General features: G+C 51.7%; 11 protein-coding genes across 11 annotated transcripts; 5 read left to right on the top strand and 6 right to left on the bottom strand.

Moving 5' to 3' along the window:
- Positions 1 to 237: 237 nt before the first annotated feature.
- M409DRAFT_27926 (uncharacterized protein) lies at positions 238 to 1,407 on the bottom strand (the record flags this gene model as incomplete). The annotated part of the gene is made up of 1 exon (XM_033808789.1): positions 238 to 1,407. One exon carries the CDS (start codon positions 1,405 to 1,407, stop codon positions 238 to 240), a length of 1,170 nt encoding a protein of 389 aa, XP_033662417.1.
- Positions 1,408 to 1,822: 415 nt separating this feature from the next.
- On the top strand, positions 1,823 to 5,890 carry M409DRAFT_58931 (uncharacterized protein; the record flags this gene model as incomplete). Its single annotated transcript, XM_033814036.1, has 1 exon — positions 1,823 to 5,890. One exon carries the CDS (start codon positions 1,823 to 1,825, stop codon positions 5,888 to 5,890), a length of 4,068 nt encoding a protein of 1,355 aa, XP_033662416.1.
- Positions 5,891 to 7,089: 1,199 nt separating this feature from the next.
- On the bottom strand, positions 7,090 to 7,752 carry M409DRAFT_27924 (uncharacterized protein; the record flags this gene model as incomplete). Its single annotated transcript, XM_033808788.1, has 1 exon — positions 7,090 to 7,752. One exon carries the CDS (start codon positions 7,750 to 7,752, stop codon positions 7,090 to 7,092), a length of 663 nt encoding a protein of 220 aa, XP_033662415.1.
- Positions 7,753 to 8,550: 798 nt separating this feature from the next.
- Positions 8,551 to 8,936, top strand: M409DRAFT_58930 (uncharacterized protein; the record flags this gene model as incomplete). Its single annotated transcript, XM_033814035.1, has 2 exons — positions 8,551 to 8,743; positions 8,803 to 8,936. The coding sequence occupies 2 exons, from the start codon at positions 8,551 to 8,553 to the stop codon at positions 8,934 to 8,936; spliced, it is 327 nt and encodes a 108-aa protein (XP_033662414.1).
- A 369-nt stretch (positions 8,937 to 9,305) lies between these two features.
- On the bottom strand, positions 9,306 to 10,184 carry M409DRAFT_37536 (uncharacterized protein; the record flags this gene model as incomplete). The annotated part of the gene is made up of 2 exons (XM_033810747.1): positions 9,306 to 9,804; positions 9,859 to 10,184. 2 exons carry the CDS (start codon positions 10,182 to 10,184, stop codon positions 9,306 to 9,308), a joined length of 825 nt encoding a protein of 274 aa, XP_033662413.1.
- A 484-nt stretch (positions 10,185 to 10,668) lies between these two features.
- On the top strand, positions 10,669 to 11,868 carry M409DRAFT_58928 (uncharacterized protein; the record flags this gene model as incomplete). Its single annotated transcript, XM_033814034.1, has 1 exon — positions 10,669 to 11,868. One exon carries the CDS (start codon positions 10,669 to 10,671, stop codon positions 11,866 to 11,868), a length of 1,200 nt encoding a protein of 399 aa, XP_033662412.1.
- A 113-nt stretch (positions 11,869 to 11,981) lies between these two features.
- Positions 11,982 to 14,209, bottom strand: M409DRAFT_37513 (uncharacterized protein; the record flags this gene model as incomplete). The annotated part of the gene is made up of 10 exons (XM_033810743.1): positions 11,982 to 12,132; positions 12,184 to 12,270; positions 12,325 to 12,538; positions 12,591 to 12,865; positions 12,919 to 13,234; positions 13,285 to 13,699; positions 13,752 to 13,773; positions 13,835 to 13,848; positions 13,913 to 13,935; positions 13,993 to 14,209. The coding sequence occupies 10 exons, from the start codon at positions 14,207 to 14,209 to the stop codon at positions 11,982 to 11,984; spliced, it is 1,734 nt and encodes a 577-aa protein (XP_033662411.1).
- A 3,360-nt stretch (positions 14,210 to 17,569) lies between these two features.
- M409DRAFT_69644 (uncharacterized protein) lies at positions 17,570 to 19,649 on the top strand (the record flags this gene model as incomplete). Its single annotated transcript, XM_033818387.1, has 10 exons — positions 17,570 to 17,835; positions 17,885 to 18,016; positions 18,067 to 18,123; positions 18,187 to 18,372; positions 18,429 to 18,539; positions 18,593 to 18,732; positions 18,788 to 18,834; positions 18,886 to 19,068; positions 19,130 to 19,263; positions 19,319 to 19,649. The coding sequence occupies 10 exons, from the start codon at positions 17,570 to 17,572 to the stop codon at positions 19,647 to 19,649; spliced, it is 1,587 nt and encodes a 528-aa protein (XP_033662410.1).
- Positions 19,650 to 20,036: 387 nt separating this feature from the next.
- On the top strand, positions 20,037 to 21,738 carry M409DRAFT_69643 (uncharacterized protein; the record flags this gene model as incomplete). The annotated part of the gene is made up of 4 exons (XM_033818386.1): positions 20,037 to 20,345; positions 20,406 to 20,668; positions 20,721 to 20,823; positions 20,878 to 21,738. 4 exons carry the CDS (start codon positions 20,037 to 20,039, stop codon positions 21,736 to 21,738), a joined length of 1,536 nt encoding a protein of 511 aa, XP_033662409.1.
- Positions 21,739 to 21,949: 211 nt separating this feature from the next.
- Positions 21,950 to 22,764, bottom strand: M409DRAFT_69642 (uncharacterized protein; the record flags this gene model as incomplete). Its single annotated transcript, XM_033818385.1, has 2 exons — positions 21,950 to 22,144; positions 22,204 to 22,764. 2 exons carry the CDS (start codon positions 22,762 to 22,764, stop codon positions 21,950 to 21,952), a joined length of 756 nt encoding a protein of 251 aa, XP_033662408.1.
- Positions 22,765 to 23,616: 852 nt separating this feature from the next.
- On the bottom strand, positions 23,617 to 24,226 carry M409DRAFT_27917 (uncharacterized protein; the record flags this gene model as incomplete). Its single annotated transcript, XM_033808787.1, has 2 exons — positions 23,617 to 23,947; positions 24,009 to 24,226. The coding sequence occupies 2 exons, from the start codon at positions 24,224 to 24,226 to the stop codon at positions 23,617 to 23,619; spliced, it is 549 nt and encodes a 182-aa protein (XP_033662407.1).
- Between the last annotated feature and the right edge of the window lie 3,465 nt (positions 24,227 to 27,691).

Genomic DNA, 27,691 nt, shown 5'->3' with positions numbered 1-27,691 from the left:
GCTATGCAAGTACATTGATGCTGTGATGTCTCAGTCTAAACATCAGCGAGCCCGACCAAGGATTGACTGCATGAAAGCTGGGTTCCTTGTGCCGTGAATGTACTCACATGAGACATTCAACCTGGAGTCGCTGCATTCTGTCTTGGCATTCTTTCGAAGCAAAGGACGAACGATTCATCGCATTGTTGCGCGTATAGGCCATGTCTCATAACATCTGCCAAGATTGTTCAATCCATCTCATGTCCTCTTAGCCCCCTGCTCTTTATCCTCCTCGCACAACCCCAGATACTGGGCCAGATACTCCCCGAACAGCCCCAGCGAAATTGCGCCCCCAGTGAACCAAGCACCTCGTCTGAACCACCCAGCACAGTCTTCCACGCTCTTCAAGTTGACCTTTCTGATCATGTACCCGAGTGTAGCTGTAGCACCTCCACAGACTCCCACGAAGTACAGTGGTCCTGCTCCTACAGCTATCCCTGCTCCAGCCAGTAATCCAACCTGCAGCGCACTCACGGCACTCAAGAACGCTTTCGCATTCTTCTCCTGCGCCAATGCAATGCTCTTGATCCCAGCCTTCGCGTCGTCTTTAATGTCCTGGTAGGCGTAGATCATGTCATACACCACTGTCCATGCTACACAGCTGCCATAGAGACAAGCTGCCGAGACCAAGGCTGGAGTGTGCGATAGCAAATCGATCCCAAGAGCTGGAGGTCCCAGCATCGCGCCCCAGGAGAAGGTGAGACCGAGAACGGCTTGAGGATAGTTGGTCACGCGTTTCGCAAGCGGATACGAGGCGACGAAGAGCAGACTCGGTGTGGCATAGTAGAAGCACGCAAAGGGGAACTGGAGCAGTAATGCCAATCCCGCAAACAATTGGACTCCTAAGTATGGGATGGCTTGGTTGACTGATATGGCTCCTCTTGCAATCGGCCGAAGTCGAGTTCGCGCAACATGTGGATCCAAGTTTCGATCCCAAAGATCGTTCACAGTACAGCCTGCCCCACGCATGATCAGAGCACCTGTAAAGAAGAGGCCTGAGGTGTAGAGGACGGTCGAAGGCGGGACGATGGGATTGGTGAGAGGAGCGGCGAGGAGGGTGCTGAACAAGCATGGTAGGAAGAGGTAGTATGTTCCGGCTGGGCTCTGTAGGCGTATGAGCTCTGCGTACGGCACCCATGAGCGCGGGAGATGGGAGAGAAGGCCAGCGGTTGGAGGTTTGTAGGCTTGCGGCGGAAGAGCTTCGTGTGCGGTCGATGATGTCGTTTCAGTGTTGGCAAGACTTTGAGCGATCGGTCTGCTGCTCGATACGGCCCATCTCTTGATTGAAGTAGTTTGTAACTGGCGTGAAGTCCTTGCGAAGGAAGAAGGACGGGAGAGCAGAGACGAGATACGGAAGGGGGCCGCCATTACTGCAATTGAGACTATGGCCTACCTTAGGATCCTGCCTACTATTTGCATGTGATGGGAGATACTGACCAACTGATTGTGAAAATGAGTGAGTGAATGAAAGAGAGAGGGCGAAGCATTGAAATCGATGGAGCTGCTCTCCCCACGATTAAAGTTTTGCCAAGGCGCCTCGGGCGACTTCAGCAGCTCCTCCGCAGTCACGCCCGCCTTGAACATCCACACGCGCCACCACCTTTACATCGATCGCACGCACTCACAACCGCCGCCGAGAGCTGCAGCGATACTCGGAGACTCGGGCCATCACATTGTCGCTGCCGCACGCACCGCGACATCACCCCCAAGGCCATGAACCGTTCACGGTGGCAGGCGGAGTCGCGTCTCGATATCAATTCACCTTCGCCATACAGTCGCCAACATGCCTGCTCAACGCCCCCGCGCATCGTTCGAACCCATCGCTCCTGACTTTGACTTGAAGGCCTTGGTCGAGTCAACGCCGAACTTCAGCTATGTCGACCGTATTTCATGCGACATGATCGATCAGCAGGGCATGCAGGCATTTGAGAAGCTAGTCACCTTGCATGTGATCATTGGTGGGAAGCCTCTGGTCATCGACGGATTCGAAGATAGGCTCGATCCGTGGACATTCTCGCCGAAATGGCTGCGCGACAACTGTGGAGAACAAGTCGAGAGTGCTCGAAATCTCACCGCAAAGGACAACATCCCGTTGACAACGGCTCACTATCTGAACAACATGGGCTTGCTCACAAACCAGTTCTTCGACAAACCTGGAGCGTACCGAGAGAAAGGACGCCAGAGAGTTTACCTAAAAGACATCGACTGTCATGATGTTTGGTGGGACAAACTGAAGGACCACCTGCCACCCGCTGTGACCTACCTCAACGACAGCACGGGCGAGGTTGGAGGGCCCGGTGCTGTACCGGACACTACCGGCGCTGTTCCAGGCAGAAGGCTTGGGAAGGGCATCGCAAGAGCTGGAGATCTAATGAGCTCGCTTCCACCGGACATGCGCGCACAGAACCTGATGTGTTATATTGGACATGAAGGTACATATACACCAGCGCATCGAGAAATGTGTGCGTCACTGGGTCAGAACATTATGGTGGAGGCTTCGAACACCGTGTCAGATGACGGCAAAGCTGAGAAGCCGGGTTCATCAATCTGGTTCATGACGGAATCCAAGGATCGACACTTGGTCTCTGAGTACTGGCTCAGCGTCCTTGGTCATGACATTGAAGTTGAAAACCATTTCGCACAGGTTGTCGCCTGGAAGAAGGCGAACTTCAATGTATACGTTGTCGAGCAACGCCCCGGTGATTTCATCTTGATTCCACCACTGGCACCTCATCAGGTCTGGAACCGCGGCACACGGACAATGAAAGTTGCGTGGAACCGCACGACGGTTGAGACATTGGAGATGGCAATAAACGAAGCTCTTCCGCGTCAGCGCATTGTGTGCCGTGATGAGCAATACAAGAACAAGGCTATCATCTACTACACCCTGCAAAAGTACGCTTCGTTGCTCACTCAGGCCCTTACACAGGCGCAACGCATGCCACAGCACGATGCTCAGCAGTTGCTCTACAGCGACAAGCTCAAGCAGCTGCGCAAGGATTTCAAGCGTCTGTTCGCGATGTACAAGCAAATGCTTCTCGCCGAGATGTTCAGTCCTGACGATCGAGATGCGCCCAAGTCACTGGAATATGTGCCATTCGACTCGAACGTCACCTGCGCCTATTGCCGAGGAAATATCTTCAACCGTTTCCTTACCTGCCCAACATGCAAGGATCTACTTGGTCACAACGCCGAGGATGACGATGGTGATCCGTACGACGTCTGCATGGACTGCTACGCTATGGGACGGTCGTGCGCTTGCCTAAGTGGTCTCAGATGGGTTGAGCAATTCCGTTGGAAGGAGCTGGCAACCAAGTACGAGAATTGGCGGAGACTCATCATCCAACTTGATCAAGGACCAAACGAAAAGACGCCGCTGCCTCTTCTTGAGGAGAAGAAGAAGTACGGGAAGAAGACGCTCACTGAAGTGGTCAAAGAACAGCTCAAGCGCCGCCCCTTCAAAGACGTCAAGAAGCCGGCCGACGAACCCAAGGATGACGAGGAGTCTGACGAGGAGATCGTTGTTGGTGACGATGGCACAGTCAAGAAAATTACAAAGAAGAAGTCCAAAGCTTGGCTGAAGAATAATCAACCATGCCACGTGTGCTGCCATCGTCATCCAACTTGGAAGATGGCCAAGTGCACGACATGCGAGCGGTCCTGGTGCTATGGCTCTCTGTTTCGAGGATGGGACAAGATGCCGATCGATATCATGGAAGACCAAGACTGGTCTTGCCCGCATTGCAAGGGTATCTGCTTTGCTGGCGCTTGCAGGCGTGAGGGCAAGATGAAGCCATACGAGCCGAAAGGCACTCTGCTTGGCCACGACACGAAGAAAGTCGCAGACGTGCGCAGCGTGGAGGCGCTTGTTGACTTTAGTGTCAGCAACCTTAATTGGTTGAAGGACGATGACCCAGTGGATCGCACGCAGTCGAAGCGCTTTCAGAAGGCTCGTGCTGAAGCTGAAAAGAACAAGGAGATCGATCCAAGCATGCAAGACGAGGACGACGATCACATCAATGAGACGCAAGTTGAAATGGAGTACTCGCCTGATGACACGCCAATCGACCCAGCTCTCGGCGGGCCCATTCCATCCAATAGCCGCCGCCATCAGCGCGATAGCGATACCCAGATGAGTGGTGCTCTTCAGGAGTTCGACGAGGAGGACATGGCTAGGAGGTTACAACAGGCTAATTCGTCGTTGCCACCCCCGGCAGCCATGGTGGCCGGTGCACCAGCTGGCCCCCAAGATGGATACGCGCCTTTGAACTCCGCCGGCTATTCTGGCTATGATGTACCTGCTGCTCAGATGTACCCAGACCCGGACGGCAACAACACCTATCACTATCTTGGGCAGCGCGATGACGACAGCGCAGAACCAAATGGAGAAGAACTGAGGCCTTTCAGAAAGCGGCAGAGAGAAGGCGACGATGAAGATGGCGACTTCGAGGACATTGCCATGTCCAAAGGCAAGAAAGCCAAGAAGCCTCGTCTTGCTGCTGCCGGCTTCCGCTCGTACGATCTCGCCGAGTCTGCAGTTGGACCGATGGCTAGCAAGGCCAAGAATGAGGTCCAACGACAATTTGAAAAGGAGAAGGAGCGCAAGGCGTTGGAGAAGGCGAAGTCAGAGGGGCGATTCATCATGCTCCAAGCTGCCATCAAGGGCAAGAAGCGTATTGTGAGGCTGCCAGTGCCAGGTGCACGACTGGCCCAGGTAGTTGCTGTGCAAGCAGCCAAGGCTGCTCTGACAGCCGCTGGTGGTGAGGGAGAAGACGCTGATGCTGAACACGAAGTAATCGACGCCCCACTGCGGAACGGCGATGATGACGACCCCGCAGGCTCGCTACTCAAGAGTGATGTTGCGCCAAAGAAGAACTCATCGCGGAGCTACGAGGACCGAGTTCGTGAGGGTAAAGTTGTTAGCGGTGCGACCAAGAAGGCGCTCATTCCCGTGGAGAAGGATGACAGCTACAGCTACCGAGCGCGTGAGCGACTACCGAATGGAAAGCGTGTCGTGCGCCACTCTCTGCCAGCAACAGCGGCAAGCTCCAAAGGCAAGCGGAGGCAAGCAGCCACTGAGTACGAGGAAGTGGACATTGGATCTGGCGAAGAAGACGACGATTTTGAAGAGTCTGGCTTCGTCGCAATTAGTGGTGCACGGGCTGGCTCGTCAAAGAACCGTCGCTCCCTTCCAGGTTACCTGCAAAAGCGACACGCAGGTGATGACGCCGACCTACCAGACCAGCTTCCTGATGACTTCCGAGATGGCGACCCAGGCGAACGTCGTCGTCAACAAGCAAAAGCAAGCCAAAATGCTGCCAACCAGCAACTTCAACAGGAAGCAAGCGCTGCTCAGACATCGTCGGCGCCAGGCAGGGAGAAGAGTTCAGTCGGTGGGAAGCGCCCAAGCATGCGTCTGGCCGCAGCGGATCCTATCACCATCGAAGATGATGATGACGATGACGACGATGAAGACGCAGATGATGCCTCGGAGATGCTGAGCCAAGCTGCGAGTGGCGCGTTCGCTCATAGCAACGGCACAACGCCAGCGAGCAAGGGCAAAGTTGGCCGTCCACGAGGTCGTCCTAGGAAGAATCCCGATGGGCCAACGCCGTCAAAAGTGTCTGCTGCTCAGGCTGCTGCCCAACAAGCGCAGCGCATGATGGAGGAAGAGAATCGACTTGCGAAGCTCCAAGCTCTTGAAATGCTGGACGACGCACCATTTGGGAATTCGTTTGGGGGCCCTCGTGCCGGTGGTAACATCAGCATGGCCGATGACGATCTCTTTGGCGATGAGAATAGCGACGATGATGAGATCGATGTCGTCCCTGCGAGAGCTGGCATGGTCTGACATGTTACCTCACTTCGAAAGGCTCGACACGAAGAGCCTTGAAGAGACGGCACGGCAGTTGTGGTTTTGGCTGAAGATGAAAGACCCATGAATCAGCGACCTCGTGGTACCTGCGCGACACCGAACGCACTGCGGCAGCCGAGTGCTGCTTGACCTCATCTATACGACGCAATGGCTCGGAAGGGTTGTCCTTGTTGCTGTCGGCCGAGTCAGTGGCATGCTTCGGGATGCCGATGCTCGGTTGCAGTCTGACGAGCGTTGAGCGGGCTTGATGTGTTTGTACCGAGTGTACTTGTGTGTAGTGTAGGAACTTTTGTTAATACCCATGGAATTGATACGCCCTATCAAAAGCTGTGTTCTTCCCTCGCGAGTTTTGGTAGGTGCATGTGCATGTACTGGTTCACACACCGACGTCGTCATTATTCACGGCTTAGTTTGATCGTTTGATCGTGGGCGACCGCAGTTGGGACATTGGTTCAAGACCGAAGTCAGCCAATCAATCCCACACGGTCTTTCCAACACCATCCCCGATTCCCAAACGTGGGAGGTTACGGTGCGTCGTGGTATCGCCGTTCCATACAAGTCATAGAACGCGTGGCGATCCAGCTCACATTATGGTATGGCCTGCTTGGTTGTTGTTGGCACCGGTATCGACGCTAGCAACCAACAGACGCCTTTCCGTATTGATCGACTGTCGGTGCTTAAGCAAAGTCGTCGCTCCGGCGATGCGTTCGATCCGTCTCAAGAGCTACTTTAGTGCCTGGAAAAGAGCGCAAGCTGAAACGCTTTCGTGCTGGATCGAGGATCTTCGGACAAATTAATCCGAACAGTGAGGGAACCTGCTGGCTTTGGAGGGATGAGGTGACGGTGTACCTGAACTCATTGTAGTTCAGTTGTAAAGTAAAGTCAACGGGTTGAATGCTTTAATGGAGTGCGCGAATTCGTAGAAAACGTGGATGGTGTTAAATAGCCTTTACCCTTGCTCGACAAGAGAGCGCTAACGACGATCTAACCAAAGGCAGTTAGCCGCTTCTGAAAGAGGCAAGAGATGACTTCACAGCATTCGTGCTGCAGGAGCGGCTGATCTAGGTCTCGAGGAAAAAGGCGACAACACCCACGTGGGCCGTCTCGATTGGAGTTATGTCGCCCTTGAATACAGAAAGAAGCACCGCATCTCACTAAGAAAAGACCGGAAACCATCAAAGTCTGTTCGGAGGTACAAAGTCTGCATGAAGCGCGACCGGGGCATGCGTAATGACAGCTTCAGGATAATCTTCCTTCTGGAAAATCATCTCGCAGTGAGCCAGGTGCTCAATAGTATTAAACCGGCCCTCGAGCTTAACCCCGGTGACCGACCGTCGGAATTGCTTTCTCCAGTTGTAGCTGCAATGCACGATATGCCACCGCAGAGTTGTCCAGAAGACCTTGGTCTCGTCTGCGAGTGCAGCCACCTCTTCATACGTGTATGTTGTTGTCTTGTTAGAATCGGAATAATAGTCCCACGAACCGTTTGGACCAGGCCCGGCGGAGTTGAATTCCTGGATAAGTTCGTCGTCTCGGCAGGCTGGAGGCAGCCAGGCAGAGGCTATGGGGTCGAACACGCATTGGAGGGACTTCGCGTCGACAATTGAGTCCCCGCAGTTGCAGGAGACGTCCGTATGGAAGCGGCTCGCTGACACCCAGCCATCCTGTGCGAGACGGCAGGCTCCGAAAATTGTGGCGAGAATGAGTAGCAGCTGTAGGTGGAAAGGCCATGGCATATTGCAAGTCCTGGTGGTATGAAGGGTTCTGTGGGGTTCGATTTCTCCATTAGAGAAGCCTGTGGTTTCGTCCATATCCCCTTGACTTTGCAGACGTTCCATTTTGAATGTTGACCACGCCAGCATTCTCGAGGACGATCTTGTCAAATGAATTTATTTCCCACAATGTGAAAAAGAGTTGTCGAGTCGTAGCATTCCTAAACCTTACACAGAAACGAGAGGCGAGTGCAGCACTGCCAGATGCTAAGAAGTTTCGCTCAGGATAGCGGGAGCGCACTGAACTGCCATCGATCACTCTTCTGCGCTGGAGCAAGGCAGACTCAAGCCGTAAAAAACACACGTCACTGCCTATACTAGTCTGTTAGTAATGGAGTCTTGGTAAGCTTATAGCGTCGGCTAATAAATACACTCACCTTACCAAAAAACGTAGGGGAGGACAGCGCTTGGCGACGAAAACACCTTGATGGTCACGACGGTCACATCATTCATTCGCGTATATGTGTTGGTGGCGTGTCCCAACAGCACTGTCATTCATTGCTTCCATAGAAACCAGTGCCCGGCGCTGGGCTTCGAAACGATCCCGACGGTGTTGGTAGGGATGTCTGGACACCTCGCTAAGACATAGGGGTGTTTTGACACTTCGCTAACACATGTTGGCGTATGAACGATGTGACCATCAATCATGCTTCCATAGAGACCATCTCAGAAAGGGTTGTGACTCGATCATCGATTCGATTGACGCGAATGCAGCCTCAGCGTCATTGGTATCAAGTGCTGCTCTCTAGACAATATAAATAAAGCTATGTGGAAGCCACAAGTTTTCAGGCTGGACAACATCAGCCTACGATCTTGTCAAGCTTTACATCAATTTCGACCTCTCTTCCGGCCACAATATCAAACATGCAGTTCTCCATTATCCAGATTGCCGCATTGGCAAGCATCTTCAGCATTGGTGCCAGCGCGAATGCCACCCTCGATTACTACACCGACACAGCCTGTACCCAAGGAGAGTCGCAGAGCATGGCCAGCAACGGCGGCTGCGACAAGATCAATCCCGGCTACTACGGGGTCACGCAAAACATCGGTGACGACGGTTCGTGATGTCGGGACTATTTCAGGTAGCTGGTGCTTTGCTAACGTCATTGTGTGAAGGCATCAAGTATACCTGCAACGCCTACAGCGACAGTGATTGCAAGAACAGGATCGCGGAGATCTACCATTGCTCGGGCTCGAACGGTTCTCCTCAAGTCGGCAGCATCAACTGCTATGAGAACCCTCCATTGTAAATATCGGAAAGCAGCAGTCGATGATTGAGACCATCGATAGATATTGAGATAGATTTGGCTAGGTATTGAGACACCCACCATGCTGAGCAATTGTTATGAGTGAAGGTACCGGGAAGCCCACTAGCGCAAACCTAGATATTCATTCACTTGCATTTGAGTTCACATGCGCCCCTTCCTCTTGTAGTACCTTTCTCTAGACTAAAACGTCCGTGGGTTACTCTTTCCTATGGTTACGGAGATACTTGGTCTCAAAGTTCGGTCATGGTAGCTGGAATGGTGCTGAAACTGGCATGTAGACTTTCCAGGCAGATGCAGACAAGGCTGTAATGTATCGAGACAGACCCAAGTTCACATGCTCATGGGCCGCTTCTATCTAATATCATGGTATCCTCCATCGCTAACGATCAGAGCTCCATTTAGATAGCTGCTTTCGTCGCTGAGCAAAAAACTCATCACGCTCGCCTGTTCTTCTGCAAATCCCATGCGTCCCAGAGCGACAATGTCATTGACAGGAGAATTTTTGTTCTCCTCTGTACCAAGCGTGCCTTCTTTCCCCATGCTATGCTCGATCATGGTGGTGAGTGTCCATCCGGGACAAAGAGCGTTGCAACGGATGCCATCGGGACCGTAGAATTTTGCCCCGTTCTTGGTGATTGCCACTGCTGCATACTTGCTGGGCGTATAAGCCGCTAGGCCGATCGCGTGAAGCCCGGATATGGATGCTATGTTCGCTATTGATCCACGTTGTTTCTTGATGGGCGAGGCCGGCGCTGGCGAAAGCTCCAAGGCTTTTGGTTCTTGCGTTTGCATCTTTTGTGCTTCATACTTCTGGCACAGCCAGAGGCCTCTTGCATTCACAGCGTAAGTCCTGCCGCCAGAAGTCAATAATGGCTTTAAATTCGTTGGATCATATTGATATTACTGGTCAAAGAGCTCCGTTGATATGCTCCTCTCCTCTTTCCAAATACTCTCGCAGATACCAGCGCAATTTGCCGCATAATCCAGGGATCCCGTCAAAGAAGTGGCGTGCTCTACCATGTCCTTGACCTCTTGTTCGCGAGTGATGTCCACTCCAACAGACGCAGTGCGCACGCCGAAAGTTGACTCGATTTCGTTCGCAACATCGGATACTCTATCTTTGTTCATATCTGCGAGAGTGACTGATATACCACGACTGGCAAGTTTGCGAGCCGTGGCTCTGCCCATCCCGGACGCTGCGCCCACTATTAATGCTGCTCTTTCAATCATGTTCGTCCCCGCTAAGTCGCCTCAGTTACTTCAAAGAGGGAGAAGGCCGTAGCAAATGCTCAAACAAGCAAGAACACCCTTCGACTTGTATGATAGGAACGTTGTTGAGGGCAGGATATCGTTGTTGATGGACAACAGTCTTCTCATCTCCACCACCTGCTTGCACAATCACACGGAGATTTGACAATTGACAGGTTGTCAATATTGGAGCGCCACGGAGATCCGCGAATCCCTTGGGTGAGGGGTTCCCAAGTGCTTCCCATCCACGGCACTGCAATTCCGGTGCAGCATCTTCGTCCAGAAAGCTTCACCAGCTCACAAAGGCGCCATTGTGGGGTAAGGTCGAACGGATGAAGATCGCACAACCACCGAAGTCCATGCAAGGAAGCATTAGGAGTTTGGCAATAACCATACGGGCAACATATGAGATTACACTGGTTCAAGCTTCAAAGATATCGGGAGAACTACAACTTACGCGACCATCATGCAAAGACAAGTTGATGCGTTGGTTATTGGAGCTGGATTTGGGGGTATCTATCAACTGTATTTACTGCTGAAGCAAGGACTATCTGTCCAAGTGATAGATGCGGCTTCTGATGTTGGCGGGACATGGTATTGGAATCGCTATCCGGGAGCGATGAGCGATACAGAGTCCTATGTATATCGATATTCATGGGATAAAGAGGACCTCCAGCAGTACCCGTGGACTCATCACTACGTCAAACAACCGGACGTTCTTGCATATCTCGAGCATGTGGTGGAGAGACACGGCTTACGACCTTACATGAAATTCAATACTGAGATTCTATCTGCCGATTGGGATCCCAAAGGACAATGGATCGTGCAGACCAACACAGGAGAGACCTTCGTCGCACACTATCTCGTGACAGCGCTTGGACTACTCTCGAAGATTCACTACCCAGATATTTCCGGGCTGGATAGTTTCAGGGGCAAGCTTCTTCATACAGCTGCATGGCCTCGAGACATGGATCTCAAAAACAAGAGAGTAGGAATCATCGGGTCCGGCTCGACAGGCGTCCAAATCATCACAGATATTGCAAAAGACGTCAAAGAGTTGATAAGTTTCCAGCGAACTCCGCAATACACTGTCCCCAGCGGCGACAAGCCAGTGAGCCCAGAATACCGAAAATGGGTCAATGAGAACTATGATGAAATCGTGGCCAAGGTCAGAAACTCTACTGTTGGCTTTGGGTTCGAGGAGTCGACTCGCATTACTTCATCTGTATCGGCAGCTGAGAGAGACGAAATCTTCGAGAGCCTGTGGCAGCAAGGAAACGGCTTCCGCTTCCTGATGGGAGGCTTCGGTGATATCTCGACAAACAGAGAAGCCAATGAAGCGGCGTGCGACTTCATCAAGAGGAAGATCGCGCACATCGTGAAAGACCCAGAGAAAGCGCGCAGACTGATGCCAACAGAGCTTTACGCTCGAAGACCACTATGTGACGGGGGCTACTACGAGCAGTTCAACAGAGAACATGTTCAAATCCTCAATTTGAGGGAGAATCCGATCGAGGCAATCACGCATGAAGGGGTCTTGATGCAAAATGGAGAGAAATTCCGGCTGGATGTGCTTATTCTAGCGACTGGTTTCGACGCTGTCGATGGGAATTACAATCGAATTCGCATCAAAGGCGCGAACGGCGAGACTTTGAAGGACCATTAGAAAGACGGACCAACCGCGTACTTGGGCTGCGCTGTAGCAGGCTTTCCCAACCAAGAAGAGACAGCCATTTTGTACGTAATGAGTCCACAAACACATTGCATCGTGTAACTCGCTCATGATCCGTTGGTTGCCCCCTTTTGCTTCTCGCCCGGCATCTTGATGTACCACGCACGATCTCCACCATTGACTTCTATACCTGTCTTCCCACAGCCGAGGTACTGGAATCTGTTCTTGGTAAGATACTGGATATTCCAGCCTTCCCAACTTCGTCTGTGTTAGCTAAGATGCGGAAGTCAAGGAATCAAGCAATATTACCGTGGATACAACATGAGCTCAAGGAAATGCAGAGCAGAACCACACCATGGCCCCCAAACTTTTCCATCGATCTTGCCATTCTTGTACCTGGTGGCTGGCTGTCAGTCATACGTGTCGCGATAAATTATTTGCTTGTGGAACACGAACCAGGAGCGGCAGCCTGTGGCCCATACCATGTCTTTCATGATCGCATCTTTATGCTGTTGGAACTCGTTGACCGCGTCTTCTGAAGGTGCAATCGACTTAATGCCTTCGGTCTGAATCTTCTGAATGGCGTCAAGAGCGTAGGATACACAGCTCTCCAGACAGGGAATGAGGGTGCCATTTGACAAAGGAAAGTTTGGTCCACTCGCCACTGCAACATTGTAAGCCTGGGCTTCTTGAAAAAGTAGGTTCCAAAAACCTACTGAAATAATTGGGGAAGCCAGCTGCGGCTACAGAGAGATAAGAACGCGGCTCATCCTTCCATGCCAGTCGAAGATCCAATCCGCCCTCGCCGATGACCGGGAAGGGAGGACGAAAGCTAGTGTCGAAACCGGTAGCACAGATGATTGCATCTACCGCCAGTACACTTCCATCAACCATCATCAACCCTTCTGGAACGGCTTTCAAGATCGCATCAGTCCTGACTGTGACGTTTTCCGCACAGAGCGCTTCGAGATATCCATAGCCAGGGGTCAACCTGGCCGCCCATTAGCGCTGCAATTATCTACGCATTGAATATCCCACACTCACCTGCGACATCCAATCGCAAAGCCAGGGACAAGAGAAGTACAGAGTTCTGGCTTCGTTTTTAGACGATCGTGCATCAAGTCACGGGCTGAATTGAAGGCTTCCTTTTGAGCTTTGGTGTGTGCGTAGTACAGGTCGAATCTGTTCATGCCCGACTCTATTTCCTTGCGATACTTCGTGTAAGCCACAGGATCTGCTTCCCACTTCGCTTTTTGCTCTTCTGAAAAAGCCATATCGCGGCCTTCTGGGGCAAAAGCGGAGGCGAACTCAGGGGTAATCCAAGTCGAAGAACGATTGACCGACACCATGCTTCTAACGACTGTTCTATGGTTAGTATTTGAAACTTTTCAATGGATACAATAGAAATACCTGGTTGAAGCTTCGGCACGATTTGGATCGCGGACGAACCGGATCCTATGATCGCGACATCCTTGTCTCGGAACGAGTATGAGTCGTCCCATCTGGCCGAGTGAACCAAATGGCCTTTGAATGACATGAGATTAGTGATTTCTGGCCATTTCCAGTTATTCAGAAAACCGCAGGCGTTAATGATCACCTCCGCCTCGTCGGTGATGGTGCGATTGTGCAAGATGTCGTCCACTGTAAGCGTCCAGCGACCCTTACGCGTATCCCATACTGCTTTCGTGACCCGGTGCTGTAGACGTATGAACTCTTCGATGCCGTAGGCCACTGCACAGCCTTTGAAATGATCATACAACTCTTCTGAGCCAACGTAAGCCTTCGACCAGCGCGGATTGCCCTCCCACGAGTACGAGTAGGCGTGCTGTTTTTCGTTGGTATTGCTTGTGCAACGCGTGCGTTATCGAGGGACTCACTGCTGGTACATCACAACTACATCTGAGCAAAGAATTGATTCAGCACTGCAAGTTTTTTTTAACAGTAATGGATGCACTCATACCCTGGGTAGCGATTCTATGTAGTCGGCATGGATTCAGTCACAGATTCACTAAATATGTCCGTCCATCAAACCACATACCTCTAGCCAAGTACCTGTAACATCTTTGAGAAGTGTAAGTAAAGCACTGCTAGTGTTTGGTATTGGATGCTGGGCTCTACCTTCATTTTTCTCGTAGATGACCAGTTCGGTCGGAAGGCCAGAAAACCGCTCCTTGAACAATTTGACTGCCGCGATGCCGGACAGACCGCCACCAATGAGAACAACTTTCAACGGTCTTGGTTGGCCCAGGTATTGGGAGCTATAGTGGTATTCGCCCGACTCTCCATTGGAACGCGAGGCAATGCCATTGGCGCCCAAAAGGTTGTCCGATACCATGTTACAACCGTAGAAACCCAAGGACAGCGATGGAAACGAAGATTGTTGTTCTGGAAAGACTAACAAAGCAGCTTCCCAGGACCAGTCAAGTCGAGAGTTGCAAAGCATGTGCGCTCTGCCGGCATGATAATTCCGGGCTCAAACGTATTGCTGGCGTCGGGCGACGAAGGAGTCATTCGCCGCGGCAGATGGTAACGAACCGTTGTCCCTGCTCGGACCAGGTAAGATATCTCAATAACTCCTACACGACATGGAACAAGCAGTCAAAGGAGATCAGGACATCAAATGAGGCCCATCACATTCAAGCTTGGCTAACCCTCTACACCCCTTGCCTTTTCCTTTCCCCCGAATCTCTGGAACCGTTGGACCTGCCACTCACTCCGCAGCGCTGTAATGATTTCAAGACCGCGCGTAGCACTGTTGAAGGAGGCGCTCAATTCACCAAGCATACGAACAGCAACCATGAAGTAAGATCGAGCATCTTTGCCCCTTGAACCGGCGTGTACGCAGCTGTCGTAAGCATGTATTGTTCCGGCTGCAATGACTATGCGTATAGCGGTGCAGTTGATGTATCTCAGAGGATAATATGTCTGATAAAGGCCTAGCAAGCGGCATATCTCGATCGCGGAGTTACTGCATATCTGACTTGCAGTGAGGCCAGCTTCCCAAAGGCTACTGCTTATCAAGAACGGTCGGTACAGAAAGATAACGGCTTCGTGGAACAACAGGTGCAGCAGTATCACGAACGGTACGGGGGCCGCTGCGCAGTATTCTGTCCTATGGTCCAGTTGCAAGCCTTCTGGAAGTACTGATCGCCAATCGGCCAATTCTCTAGCCATCACCGAGACGAACGCAATGGCATCCTGAGCAGCATTGGGGACTGGTGTATATAGCACCTCCAGTATTCTGCAAAGTTTTGAGGCCAGTTGTGAGACGTAGACTGGTATCTGGCGCACCACAGTTATGTCGAATCCAGAGTATGCTCGACACTCTCCATCAAAATATGGCTCCCAAGAATTGCAGCTCGATAGCACAGGCGGAGGCATGCGCAATTTCATGGTCGACATCAGCGACGGCCGACCGGCATAACTGCCATGGAAGCAGTCTGCCATCCACACTTCCCAGAACAGTTGTTTCTGGATTTGTTCAGCCCCGTGAGAGTCCAAGTCTACTTCTTCATCCTCGCTGCTACGCTGGATGTCGACATGAAGCCCAAGGTCTGTGATGATTTGAACTCCCATGCCTGCATATAGCCAAGCACGGGAATCACGACAATGGCAAGTCTCGTAACCTGCGAGTATTATGACTGCCTGAGCAGTCGCCGGAGAAGGGCTGTCCATTTCCGCTTCCACATATATCCTCGCGCGAGCATCGAAGAATTCTGACAAGTCTCCTGAGACGTCCGGGTGTCGGCGGGTGGAATACAATGCTCCCAGCGCCCATATGGAGTTTTGGAGAGCAGGTGAGAATAGCACTGTATCGCATCCACTATGCCACTCACGTTCCCCTCGTCGATAAGTCGCTTCATCAACTTCGTTTATCAATGGGTTGTGCCAGGTGAAGTAAAGTTTACTCAGATGTGTCTCTAGTTGCTCGTCGCCATCCCAAGTGAGCCCTGCTTGCTTGATACGATTGTCTCCGTGGCTTCGTATGGGAGGTAAGGTGGGCTGATAAAGAGGAAAAAGGCTATCTCTCACAATGCGTAGCGAGGAGCTCGCACCATGATAGTGCCTACGCCCATCTTGGCCTCGTGTGAGACGGCCAGACGTAGTTGCCAGCCGCTGAGATATGTCGTCGTCGCTCGAATTTGATTGTTCTGGGCTTTCGATTTCCAAGGGCATCGTGAGAGGGGGAAAGGTGACATTGCCCAACTCCAGATCTCCTGGATTGATCAGGAAATCAAATGAGCTATTCCAATGGAAATCAGGCGACGGATCGTGCTCCAAGAAAGGTGTATTCGCGATGGGCTTCGGTGAGATGGCCGGTAAAGCCAGAGGTTCATTCGCCATGAATTGATCTGTGTCCGAAACGTTGCTCTGTTCAACTATTGCAACCGGTTGGTCTTGTTGGCCGCTATTGTTTGTTAAATCCTGTTGCGGCTGGACGACTGCGCCGGTCCGCGGTGCATCGTTTGCTGTCACAGGAGGTTGTTGAGCGGCTGCTTGGCTCCTTCTCAACTGCTCTTCGAGATCTTGTACTTTGTCTTTCAGGGCAGATATAGCTTTCATTGTTGATGAAGTCCTACCAATGGAAGTCAGTGCTCTCCGATATCCAGATCCGCGGCAAATCGGCGAGGACAAGTATACCTTCTCTGATCAGGCCCAAAAATACAGTCTACATTGTAAAGGTTACAATTGGAGCATTTTGGCTTGCCATTATCGCAGCGAACTTTTCTTCTTTTGCAAGAGAGGCTACTCGTACTCGTTAGAACATGTCAACGTTTGTTTTCACTTAACAAGCGCCGTGACGACTGATGGACATTGTTTCGCGGCTGCAGATCGAGGGTTGGGGAGTTGGGTGTTGCTCCATAACTATGGCTGGCGGTCTGATCGGAGCAATCAAGCAGTCTGTTCAGGCGTATTCCTTACCAAGCGGTCGGGGCGTATTTACGCCCACCAGAATCTTCTCTCCTTGTTGTCATGTCGGACAGGCCAGCGATATGCAATGCCAGGTTGACAATCAGCCTCCCATCCAAAGTCTGCTGGGAACTCGACAAGACAGCTGAACACTCCGAACAGATTCGAAAATTGCAGTGAAGGGTGGCGAGTCACATGCCATTTCCCCGCATTTGGACTCTTGGTAAAGGAATGAAGGATGATGCTCCCCGCACTCCACGCCTCTACAGCCTCGCTTGCAAAGAACCCCATTCCCCATGAGGCTGCTAGGGGAGATCGCGCACTCAGAAACGCTTTGAAAGCTTCGGAATCAGTACCGCACTTGGCGAGTGTGCGGCATGTGCGGCACCCGCGATGCAAAGAGACTACAAGTAAGGCTTAAGCAGCTGGCTTGTTTAGTTAGTCGCAATGCTCTGCTGAAATGGCATTCAGGGGCAGTGAGTCTTCGGTCGTCGTAATGCCGTTCTTGGCAAGCTCGTACGGCGCCGATTTCCACGGCATTGCGATTCCGGATCCTCACCGAAACCGCTTCTGCTGTCGCAGATTGAGCCAGCATGGGCGAATCACACCCCCAGGCATAGTACCAACGGCCTGCCATGAATACTACCGCAACTCCATAGCCTGGTCTGCTAGTGTAATGACTTTGGTGTCGTACAAACGCTGATCAGAACCACGTGTCTATTGACTGGATTCTAGACATCTTCATAACATCGCTCCAAATTACCTAGGAAACGTGTCTATCGACATGCCGGAGCCAAGTGCCCGCGAGTTTGAGCACAAACATGTTGTCACAAGATACCTTGTTTTCGTGGTCTGCTTCATGGCATTCGGGTCCATGACCTATGGGGCATCCGCATCCATCATCTCAACGACGTTGGGCCAGCCTTCGTTCTACAACTACATGGACTTGAGCGAGGGGCAAAAGTATTATTCGCAGCAAAATTCGCTTCTTGAAGCTGCCAACTCAATCTTCTATGCTGGTGGTATCTTTGGACCGTTCATGCACGGATGGTAAGGAGTGATCAACGCATCATGTCAAACTACCGTTGACGACGCACAGGCTTGCGGATGCTTATGGACGCAAAATGTCCATCTTCGTTGCTTGTATGATCAACCTGGTCTCACAGGCATTCCAGGCCGGCTCTGTACACATCGGCATGTTCATTGCGTTCAGGTTCTTTGCAGGCTGGGGGTAACCAAAGTCTCACCGTCACTTAAAATCTACGTGCTTACCTTCTGCAGAGCGTTCCAAGCCGTTGCTTCCGTTCCTCTTTATATCGCAGAGATAGTGCCACCTCGGTGAGAACTCAAGCTCAGAATCATCAAGCGTGAGAGAAGACAAGACTGGCTGAACACAATTAGAGATCGAGGGAAGCTGGTGGATATCCATGCTATCGGTATCAATGTGGCGTACGTCGTCACTGGATACATTGGATTAGGGTTCTACTTCTTGGACACTCCAACAGCCTGGCGAGGGCCCTTGGCCTTGACCACACTGCCGCCTTTGATAATATGTTTATTCATCTATTGGTTTCCAGAGAGCCCACGGTATACTCAACTCGATTCTTGGCCCTTGTCCCACGAGAAGCTAATATGAAATCCAGGTACCTCCTTTCAAAAGGGCGAGACGCTGAAGCCTGGTCGGTCGTAGAAAAGCTGCACACCGACCCTTCAGACCCTAGCAACCAATTCGCAAAACGTGAATTCTATAAGATGTGTGTTTACAAATCCGAAATAGAGATCTCACAGTGACTTACCTCATCTACAGGTTGAAACAGATTGAGCTTGACAGAGCCTTGAAAGCAAGCTATAAGGAGATCTTCACTAGACCTTCGTACCGCAAACGAGCAATCATAACCATGACCCTCCTGTTTTGCGTGATGAGCTCTGGAATCCTAGTAATCCAGAGTCAGTCTACCTCCATTTCATGGGCTTTTTGCAGTTGGCTAACCGAGCTTTCTAGATTACGGCGTGATCATCTTCGCTCGACTCGGCTACAATAACGTTCAAGTAGGTTACCCCTGACAAAAGACAGATTCAATTTGCTGATGAGGAATCCAGCAACTACTCTTCCAGACCGGCTATACTGCAAATGCTCTACTTTGGAGTACAATCGCGATGACTTTCGTGGACCTCGTGCCCAGAAATCGCTTGATCGGAACTGGATACGCCATGTGCGGATTCTTTCTCACCATGTTGACTATCCTTCTTAGTCAGTTTGAGAACAGTACCAACAGAGCTGCGGTAAGGGTCAACGAATTATTTACTGTCTGTGCAGACATTTTGGCTGATACTCAACAAATAGCTCGGGGCATGTGTTGCCATGATCTTCCTCTACAACGTCTCCTTTGAGCTCGGTCTTGACGGCCCCGAATTTTTCTATCAGGCTGAAATCTGGCCGTCTCATCTTCGTGCACGCGGCTACGCTATAGCTACCTGGTACGTATCAGAATTCTGAAAGAGAACGTATGGCTTTGGTCTAACGGCTTTACAGTGTCTACTCTGGGATCAACATTCCCTGGCTACAGGCCGCACCAACTGCGTTTGCAAACATCGGGTACAACTATTACATCATCTTCATCGTCTGCTCCGCTTTTGGTGCGCTCATGGCATTTTTCGTCTTCCCGGATACGCTACATAAGCCTCTAGAAGAGGTGGCGGCGCTGTTTGGAGACAGGGAGCTGGTCGTTTTGTATCAACAAGAGCTAGAGGGTGCTGGGGTTGAGACCACGCTCGATCACATTGAAGCCTCGATAGCGGGCATTAAAGCTGGTGAGCCATCCAAGGCTGAAAAGATGGATATCGTGCAGGCGGACAGCGTGTAGCCTTTAAAAGCTTGTGAGACACGGGTTGTTCCTGTCTCGTGCAGCAGATACTTTGAAACCAAAGCACAGAAAGTTACTCCAGAATCGATACTGCCTCGATTCAACTTAAATCGTGACACGTCTCTCTTGAAAACGTCAAACTCAGCAGGCCGTGCTCTGCAGCTTTTTCGAGCGGCTGTCCGGAACCACAATTCCGTGGCTATGTCAGAAAGCAGCTGGGCAGCAATGTGCCGCACAGTCTTTTCTCGCCTTGGGCTCGATGCCGTGTTGAGTAGGCATTTCAACATTGCTGCAAAGTATATTCGGCTTGAGTAGTGGTGGAGGAGAGGTTTGTTGTCCCCGTATACCAATTTCACAACTGAACAGCCGTGCAACCACGAAAGGGACATGGGACTTCTGGAGGAGTCCTTGCCATACCTTTGGCGACTATGCCTTGGAGCTCTGCTGGGAATATTCTGCATGACGGCCGTCCGAAGGCGCTTTCGGCCTCATTTACGGGACATACCAGGACCATTCCTGGCATCCATATCGGACCTATGGCTCCTGCAGCACTATGTTCGACGAAAGGGTACCGCAGAATATGCTTTGCATCGAAAATACAAGTCTCCACTGCTTCGACTCGGACCGAACACAGTATCGGTTGCGGATCCAGAGGCGATGAAGATTATTTATGGCTGGAAGCCTGTCTTTAAAAAGGTATTGTCTTTCAACCAGCTCTGGAGATCCGCGAGCTGATTTGAAATTGCACCAACATAGAGCCGTCTCTACATATCGCAACACCAGACGAGCCGCGGCGGCGAGACGATTACCAATGTTTCCGCGGAGATGGACGAAGATAAGCATGGGCGGATACGACGACCCATTTCCAATGCATATGCAATGGGGAGCGTATTGCAATATGAGCCTCTCGTTGACTGCTCTTCCCGAACTTTCATGGATGTCATGAGAACGCGCTTTGCGGGCCCCGAAATAGCATGCGATTTCTCGAAGTGGTTGCAGATGTATGCGTTCGATGTTGTGTGAGTCAGCCCTCCAGGTCGTTGTACGTATGGTGGTAGCTGACCTGGACAGAGGAGAGATGACTTTCAGTAAACGGTTTGGATTCCTCGAATCAGGAGAGGATGTCGAGAATATGATGTATCATACTGGACGCGCGATGGATTGGATCGGAATGGTGGGCCTGCTTGTTTGCTTTCGATCAAGGTACTAGCGCTAACGAACCATACAGATCGGACAAGTCCCGGACCTTGACGAGTGGCTACGCCTGAAGATATACGGCAAGATAAGGATTCTCTTTGGAGGATCGAATAGTGTTGTTGGGTTTTCTGCCAGACAGGTCCGGGACTATACCCCTCCTGAAGAGGGTCAAGCACCAGATTTCCTCAGCAAGTTCCTAAAGGGGCGAGAGAAGCACCCAGACATCTTCAGCGAGGCTCAGCTCGTCGAATTCGCCAACACGAACGTCGGAGGAGGCTCGGATACTACGGCAATTGCGTTACGTGAGCTGGTTTATCGTTTCCTGACGAATCCCGACACTCTTTCCATCTTCCTGGAAGAGATCAAAACAGCTCTGAGTGCTCGAGGGACAGACGGTGACCTCGATGCTCCGATTACGTTTCGAGAAGGTCAGAACATGCCGTATTTCCAGGCATGTCTCAAGGAATGCCTTCGCGTTCATCCTCCACTGGGTCAAATGTTACCGCGAGTGGTTCCTGAAGGAGGTATGGTGCTATGTGGGAAATTGCTTCCAGCCGGCACAATCGTTGGAAGCAACGCCTGGACTGTAAGCAGAGACCAGAACTTGTTTGGCGAGGACGCAGATGAGTATCGGCCGCAGCGATGGCTGAGGGTCGATCCTGAAACAGCCAAGAGGATGGAGAATGCCAGCCTGACTTTTGGCGGTGGTCCGCGGGTCTGCATTGGCAAGAATATTGCGCTGCTGGAAGTGAACAAGTTCATCCCTGAACTCTTCCGGAGATTTCGGCTGACGCTGGTACATCCTGAGAAATATCATCTGGTGCCGGGCTGGTTAGTACTGCAGCATGGGCTGTACGTAAAGTTATCCCCTCGAGAGACTTTGTCCACTTGATAGATCGCAGCTCGCTGTGAGTCTTTGGCCTAGAGACGAATATGAAGCTACTCTACAGATTACAGAAGGCAGTGGTGGGACCGAGACTTGTCTACAGTACAGATACCGCTATTCCGGCTGCAGCTGCAATAGTTCAAGTAATCGATTGTCTTATTAAGGACGTTTAGACGACAGCATTGTCATGATCTCGTGCACAATTACCACCTTAAGCTCAGCTGTATTCTCCAGCAGCCCTTCTGATCGCCTCTGCCGTCTCCTTCGGCTTGCTCAAAAACGGACTGTGGCCGGCATCGACCGTGTCCGTGTTGATAGGGTACCCCTTCGCAACCGTCTCAACCATCATCTGCTGGATCTGCAGAGGAATGGCGGCATCCTGAGTTGTGTAAATGTATGTGCTCGGGATGTGCTAAAACGTCCCGTCAATTCTCGCCCCTATGCCAGGGAGAACGGTTTGAAAAGACATACCTTCCAAGCCGCGTACGTAACAGGTGTATGCATAACCTGATAACTCTGCGGCCTCAACGCCCTGATCATCTCTTCGGTCGTGTTATCCGCCACATCATTATAGAAAATCTTCTCCGGCGTGTCGGGGTTGACTTCCAACTGATCCTCAGAAATCTTGAACCAAGGCAATGGGCTCCCTCCAAAAGCGCCGATCAGTGAATGTCCCTCGTCGACGATGAAGGCACAGCAGAAGACGAGGTGTTTGACGCCGCCGGCCTTGCCTTCCTTTTGTCGAGATGAGAGATCAAGACCTTTGGCTGCTTCGCTGGCGGGGATGGAACCGTAGGAGTGGCCGATGAGGACGATTTCACGGCCCGCATCACAAGCCTTCTGAATATGCGATCGAATGACCTCGACGTCTGCGTCGAAGTTGGGGAGATGTTTCGCCGGACCAACGGATGGAAGGTCGATCAGGTCGACTCGGTAGCCGGCTTCCTCAAGGAGGGTTGCTACTGGATTGAACGTCGAAGCCTTGTGCCAGGCACCCGGGACGTAGAGGATGCTCGTAGTTTTTGCGGCCATTTTCGAGGAAGAGGAGCAAGTGAGGTTGAATTTGGCTTCGTTCCTTTTGGTGACTTATATGGGTGGGTCGGCAATCTCGGTGGGCAGGGGGGTTAGCTAGTGCTTGCTCGGCTCGGCATCGGATGTTCTGGTGGAGAGAGGAGATCTTTGGAGAGGTAGAGATGTGTCCGCAAAATACATCCCATCGGACTTGGTGGCTGGTCGTTGTAGGCTTCATGTTGATGAAGCGACCATAAGAATGACATGTGAAAATGTGGGGTGTGGGGAATCTGGGGAAAGGTGGCAATGTGAGTGAATGAAACGCAGTGTCAGATTCTTGGCTGTCAGCGCTGTGTAACGTGCCTTAGAGCAAGAAAGCCGTGGCAATGCATGGTGATGCGGCGCCTGTATCAAAACCTTTCAGCAATTTTCGTAGTGTACATTACTATACATGCGTTGCAAGCATTGAAAGCATTTTGTACAAGGTCTCTCTCTTCGCCCGATCTCCGCACTATAATCTAGCCGGTGTGTTCTGGTGCTTCGGATGTCGGCTCGGCAAAGCCAGAAGGTCAGGATAAGTGGTGGCTCGAGATTCTTAGCATTGATAAGGCCCACGGCAATGGGGAAAGGCCATGAAGATGCATATGTTACGCAGTCGACATGCACCGTTGGGCGAAGCATTCGTCTCTGAGAAACCTATCCAGCTCGGGATACGGTTCCAATGTCGATTTCCGCTGTCGCAGTTCGCGCAGGGGTTTCGTATGGACCATAAAGCCGTCATGCTCTTGAGGTTAAATGCATAAGCCGACGTCCTAAGTACACAAAATACTCCAGGCTGGCGAGACGAATCATCAGGCTTTATTTGAGATGTCATCAGTATCGCTCACCCCTCCGCGAAGTTCTCGACAATCTCTCAGTCGTGTATGGTCGTCGAGCATCGATGGTAGCCCTATTGTGAGCCTTGGGCTCGACAGGCCTGTATTCTCTGACATCGACACTCGAAATCGGATTCGAAGACAAAGGCTTCAATTCGGGGCGCATGATAGACTGCTTGCTATAGCGACGCTCATCAGGACGGCGATAGTCATAGTCGTCTCTGGGCGCTTGACGGGCAGGCGCTTCGCTGTAGGTTGACTTGCGATGAGAGCGTCGTCTGCGGTCTCTGTCTTCGTCTGGGATAGGGGGTGATTTGGGTTCTGGTGGGCTTCGAGCAGACCAGTTAGCGAAATGACGCTTTCAGACTCAATCTTAAGGTTGACACTCACCCAGCAACAGTCTGCCGCTTGCTCTCATATTCACTCGAACTCGGCTGCCTCCTCTGTCTCTCGGCAGGACTTCGCAGCGCTCCGCTCACCAGCCGCCTAAAAGCAGACTCCTTCTTGTAGTTCTGATAATCTCCCGCATCTGGCCGCCGTTCCGGATTCGAGTTGGCCGTAGGCAGGTACAGCTTGTCTCGCTTGTACTGCTGCATCTTCGAAGTCATGACGGCAAGAAGTGGTGGAGCGAACTCCACTCCAGTATATAGCTCGAATGCTCGTTTGGCAACCGGTGTGGCACAGACGGCGCAGGAGAGAGGTTACGTCCAACTGGTAAGAAGAGGGTCTAGAAGAAGACGCAGCTGCCAATCTTCCTCCTGTTACAGAGCCCTGCAACCGCCAGACTGGTTTCAGGATGCAACCTTTTGGGCGTCAACCTTGTGTTGGATCTTTCGATTTGGAAGTTGTGCTGCTGCAGTCTCGCATTTACCCCTTTCGGTCGTCTGGATCCTGCATATAAGAGATTGGCGGTGCTTCCGTGTATTCTCGTGCCGATGTAAGCGAAGCAAAACTGGTTTCGAACGGAAGCGCCCCTCATGTGTCTATTCTCGACATGGCTGCAGCGCACATAGACCCTTATGCCTGCTTCTTTGAGCTCACCTCACCCTGTGGCGTCAGCATACAGATCAGCGAATTCCTATAGACGCCATCAAGCACAAGCGCGGTGCAGTCAACAGTTTGCATAAAGTGCTGCACCAATAGAGCCAAGAATAGACCCTCCTTGCACGACTCAGGACACCTACTGCTGCATCGTCGACATCGCTCAATATGGACGTCAAGGTTCTTCTGTGCAGGTCGGTTCGATGTCATTGCTCTCGCGAGTGGTGTGACAATCGGGCAGCTCAGCATAGAGTTTCTCGCGTAGTTTACTTGACGCAGTGAGAGTCTCAATCACGGCAGAAACGTCGCCAATCGTCTTTGGCAATCGTCTAGTACCTGGTCGGGCTCTCATCGGGCTCCCACTACCATTTCGTGGCTGAATGGTAAGTCTTGTACAGAGGAGAAAGGTCGACGAAGGGGCAAGCCTTGGGACTAGCACCAAACCAAGGGCCAACGGGCTACCGTTGAGGGCTCGGATGTTGGTCATTCCTGTTGCCGAGAGTACAAAGGAACCCATGGAGCCGAGTAGATCAAACTCTATTTCAACGTCAGCGGCTCTCCAACGACCACTCAAACCTTGATCAACGCAGGTACCGACATCAGGGCATGTCCCTTTGCTGCCCAACTCACCACAATGCACGCTATCATGAGCATTGACCTTCATCGCTAACAGTCCATACACGCCGAGCGAGGGACGACGCAGGACCCTCGAGTGGGAGGCGGCACCGCCGAGAAGTCTCGAGCAAAATGCTCATCAAACACGCTTTGATATGGCATGATTGGAAAGCTGACCATCATCAGCAGCAGGGACGAAGCGTGCCGTGGCATCGTCAAATTTGTCGAGGTCCTGATGACAACAACGATGCTCGTACTGTATGGCTAGCTGCATATCTTCGGGGTCTTTATGACTTTCTCAATCACACTGTGCAGCAGATGCAAGTTCAGCGACATCTGCTGCATATAAGAAGCAAAGTTCTCCTCTGCATGGCCTTTGTGCAAGAGCGGAAGCAGCTGCTCATATCCATGGCGTGCCTCGCATTCTGAGCGAGAAGCGGTACATTCTCAAGAGGCGACATGGCGTGAAACGCAGACACGACGAGGGCCGGGTTCTCTCATCGACAAATGCGCTCCTTGTTTGGATAAGCGAGGTCAATATGTTCCAATTCGAAGTCTCCGAATTGCCGATATCATCTGCCGAGGAAAGGTCTGTGTACACTCCATGTTGAAAGCAATGTCTGGCCATACACAGCGTGAGGGCAAGTCCGTTGTTTAAGAAGCCGTGTGCCAGACCTGCCACTGATGGATATGAAGTTTGCCTCGGCCAAGGTCGTTTGCCTTGAAGATTTGTAATTTCGACTGCTTTCTGACAATCTCCCAGGGTTGCCGTCGAGCGTCTACCGAAGTCAAGCTAAATGAAGTGCTCACACGTGTCTGCACAAACCTAGGAAGATGCCTACAATAGCAGACTTCATAGAAAGCATCGACACTTCATTAGAGCTTCTGCAAGATGCGACTTCTCGATCGTGATTGCAAATATCGTGTCTCGTGAGATGGGTTCGGCCATGCCAGGCTCAGTGAAGCTCATTGTCCGGAAGGCCTGTTTGGGGCTCTACTCATGGGACACAAGGCTAGTATTGTCATCGAAGATCACCTTCCAGACGCATGCAACGGCAGCTCTGGGTCAACGAAGGAGAAGCCCTAACTCGCGAAAGACTTTACCGTTGACGAGTTATCCTTCCAAAACGTGGTTTTGGTTTCATGACGAATCCCGTTTCCGTTCGCGTGGTTGATCGTGTTTCAATCCAATCTGTTGCGTTCTGTTTCATGGGACATGTCAGTTCAAAGTTGGTAGTTCCCCAGGGTGTCCGTTTCTTCAGGGATGAAGTGGCCGGGAACAGTGCCAAGTCTGGCATGTTCACCGAATGTCGTTCGTTGCAGAGCATGTCGAATTCTAGACCACATCGAGAGCGAGTCAATCTTGAAGCAATGTATGCTTCACAGCTTTCACAGCATAGCCATGGACGCCGCCAAGGAGGTCGGGTCATTGGCTTGCTAGGTACCGCGGCGTGTGAAGCTGATCATGTGAAGTCAAGCAAAGGGCAAACCAGGCCTACCCTCGAGGTCGCTTACCTCACTCGCACCGAGACGAGCAGTACATGGCCCGACAAGGTCGTTACATGTCCTGATTGGAGCGCTCTAGACGACACCGCATCCGCACCCGCGAGCCCTTGTCGCCGGCGCTTGTCGGGATGCATGCCTGTTCTCTTTCGGTTGCCGTCACGCCAGAAGAAGGCTGTTTGATGCACGGGAATAACAACGGCGGGCTCGCCTCGCTGCAACGACCTGCAGTCCGCGAGTCAGAGTCCCGACGCTTTGGGAGAGAAACGGCAAAGATGTGCCGTAGATCCATCGAAGGCCCGCTCCTCCACAGATGTTTGATAACGACATCATGTCAGTCCTCGTGTGATGTCATGGGTGTGCCTGTCTGTGTTCGACACCTGATGCTTGAGGGTTCTCGAGGACGCTCACTTGTCGTTGCGCAACGCAGGTCCTGCTACAGAACGTTACTCGTGATTGAGCTTTTTCCACACACAGTAAGGTGTCCGAAAGGTTGTGCACTCTGGATGTTCTTCGAGTATGAGGTGTCTCTGAGACATGCTGACACGGCGATGCAGTGTCAACTCATCCTCCCTTGGAAGTCGTGACTGCCGCGTTGTGCATCAATCACAGTTCCACAGCACAGGCAAGCCACCGCCTTCTGCAACGCAAACGTCCCAGACAAGTGCGTGCAGGAACCTGCTACTAGGGAAGTCTCCCGATTCGCTTTTGGTGTACCAGTGCAAGCGAACAACCGCACAAAGCCGCTGCTGTTGTGAAACCTGTGTGATTTGAATAGCTGTGCAGCGGGACCACAGCTCGAGCTCACCTCACAGTAGGAGTGGTATCATCGTGATGCTCGACGTCGTCTTCTGCAGATACCCATGGAGCAAACACTGGGGCCATTCTGTGGGGGTGTAGTCCTTGCTGCCGAT

The sequence above is a fragment of the Zasmidium cellare genome, assembly GCF_010093935.1.
Source record: "Zasmidium cellare ATCC 36951 unplaced genomic scaffold M409scaffold_40, whole genome shotgun sequence".
Taxonomy (NCBI): Eukaryota; Fungi; Ascomycota; class Dothideomycetes; order Mycosphaerellales; family Mycosphaerellaceae; genus Zasmidium; species Zasmidium cellare.
This window is presented reverse-complemented; position numbering and strand designations above follow the sequence as displayed.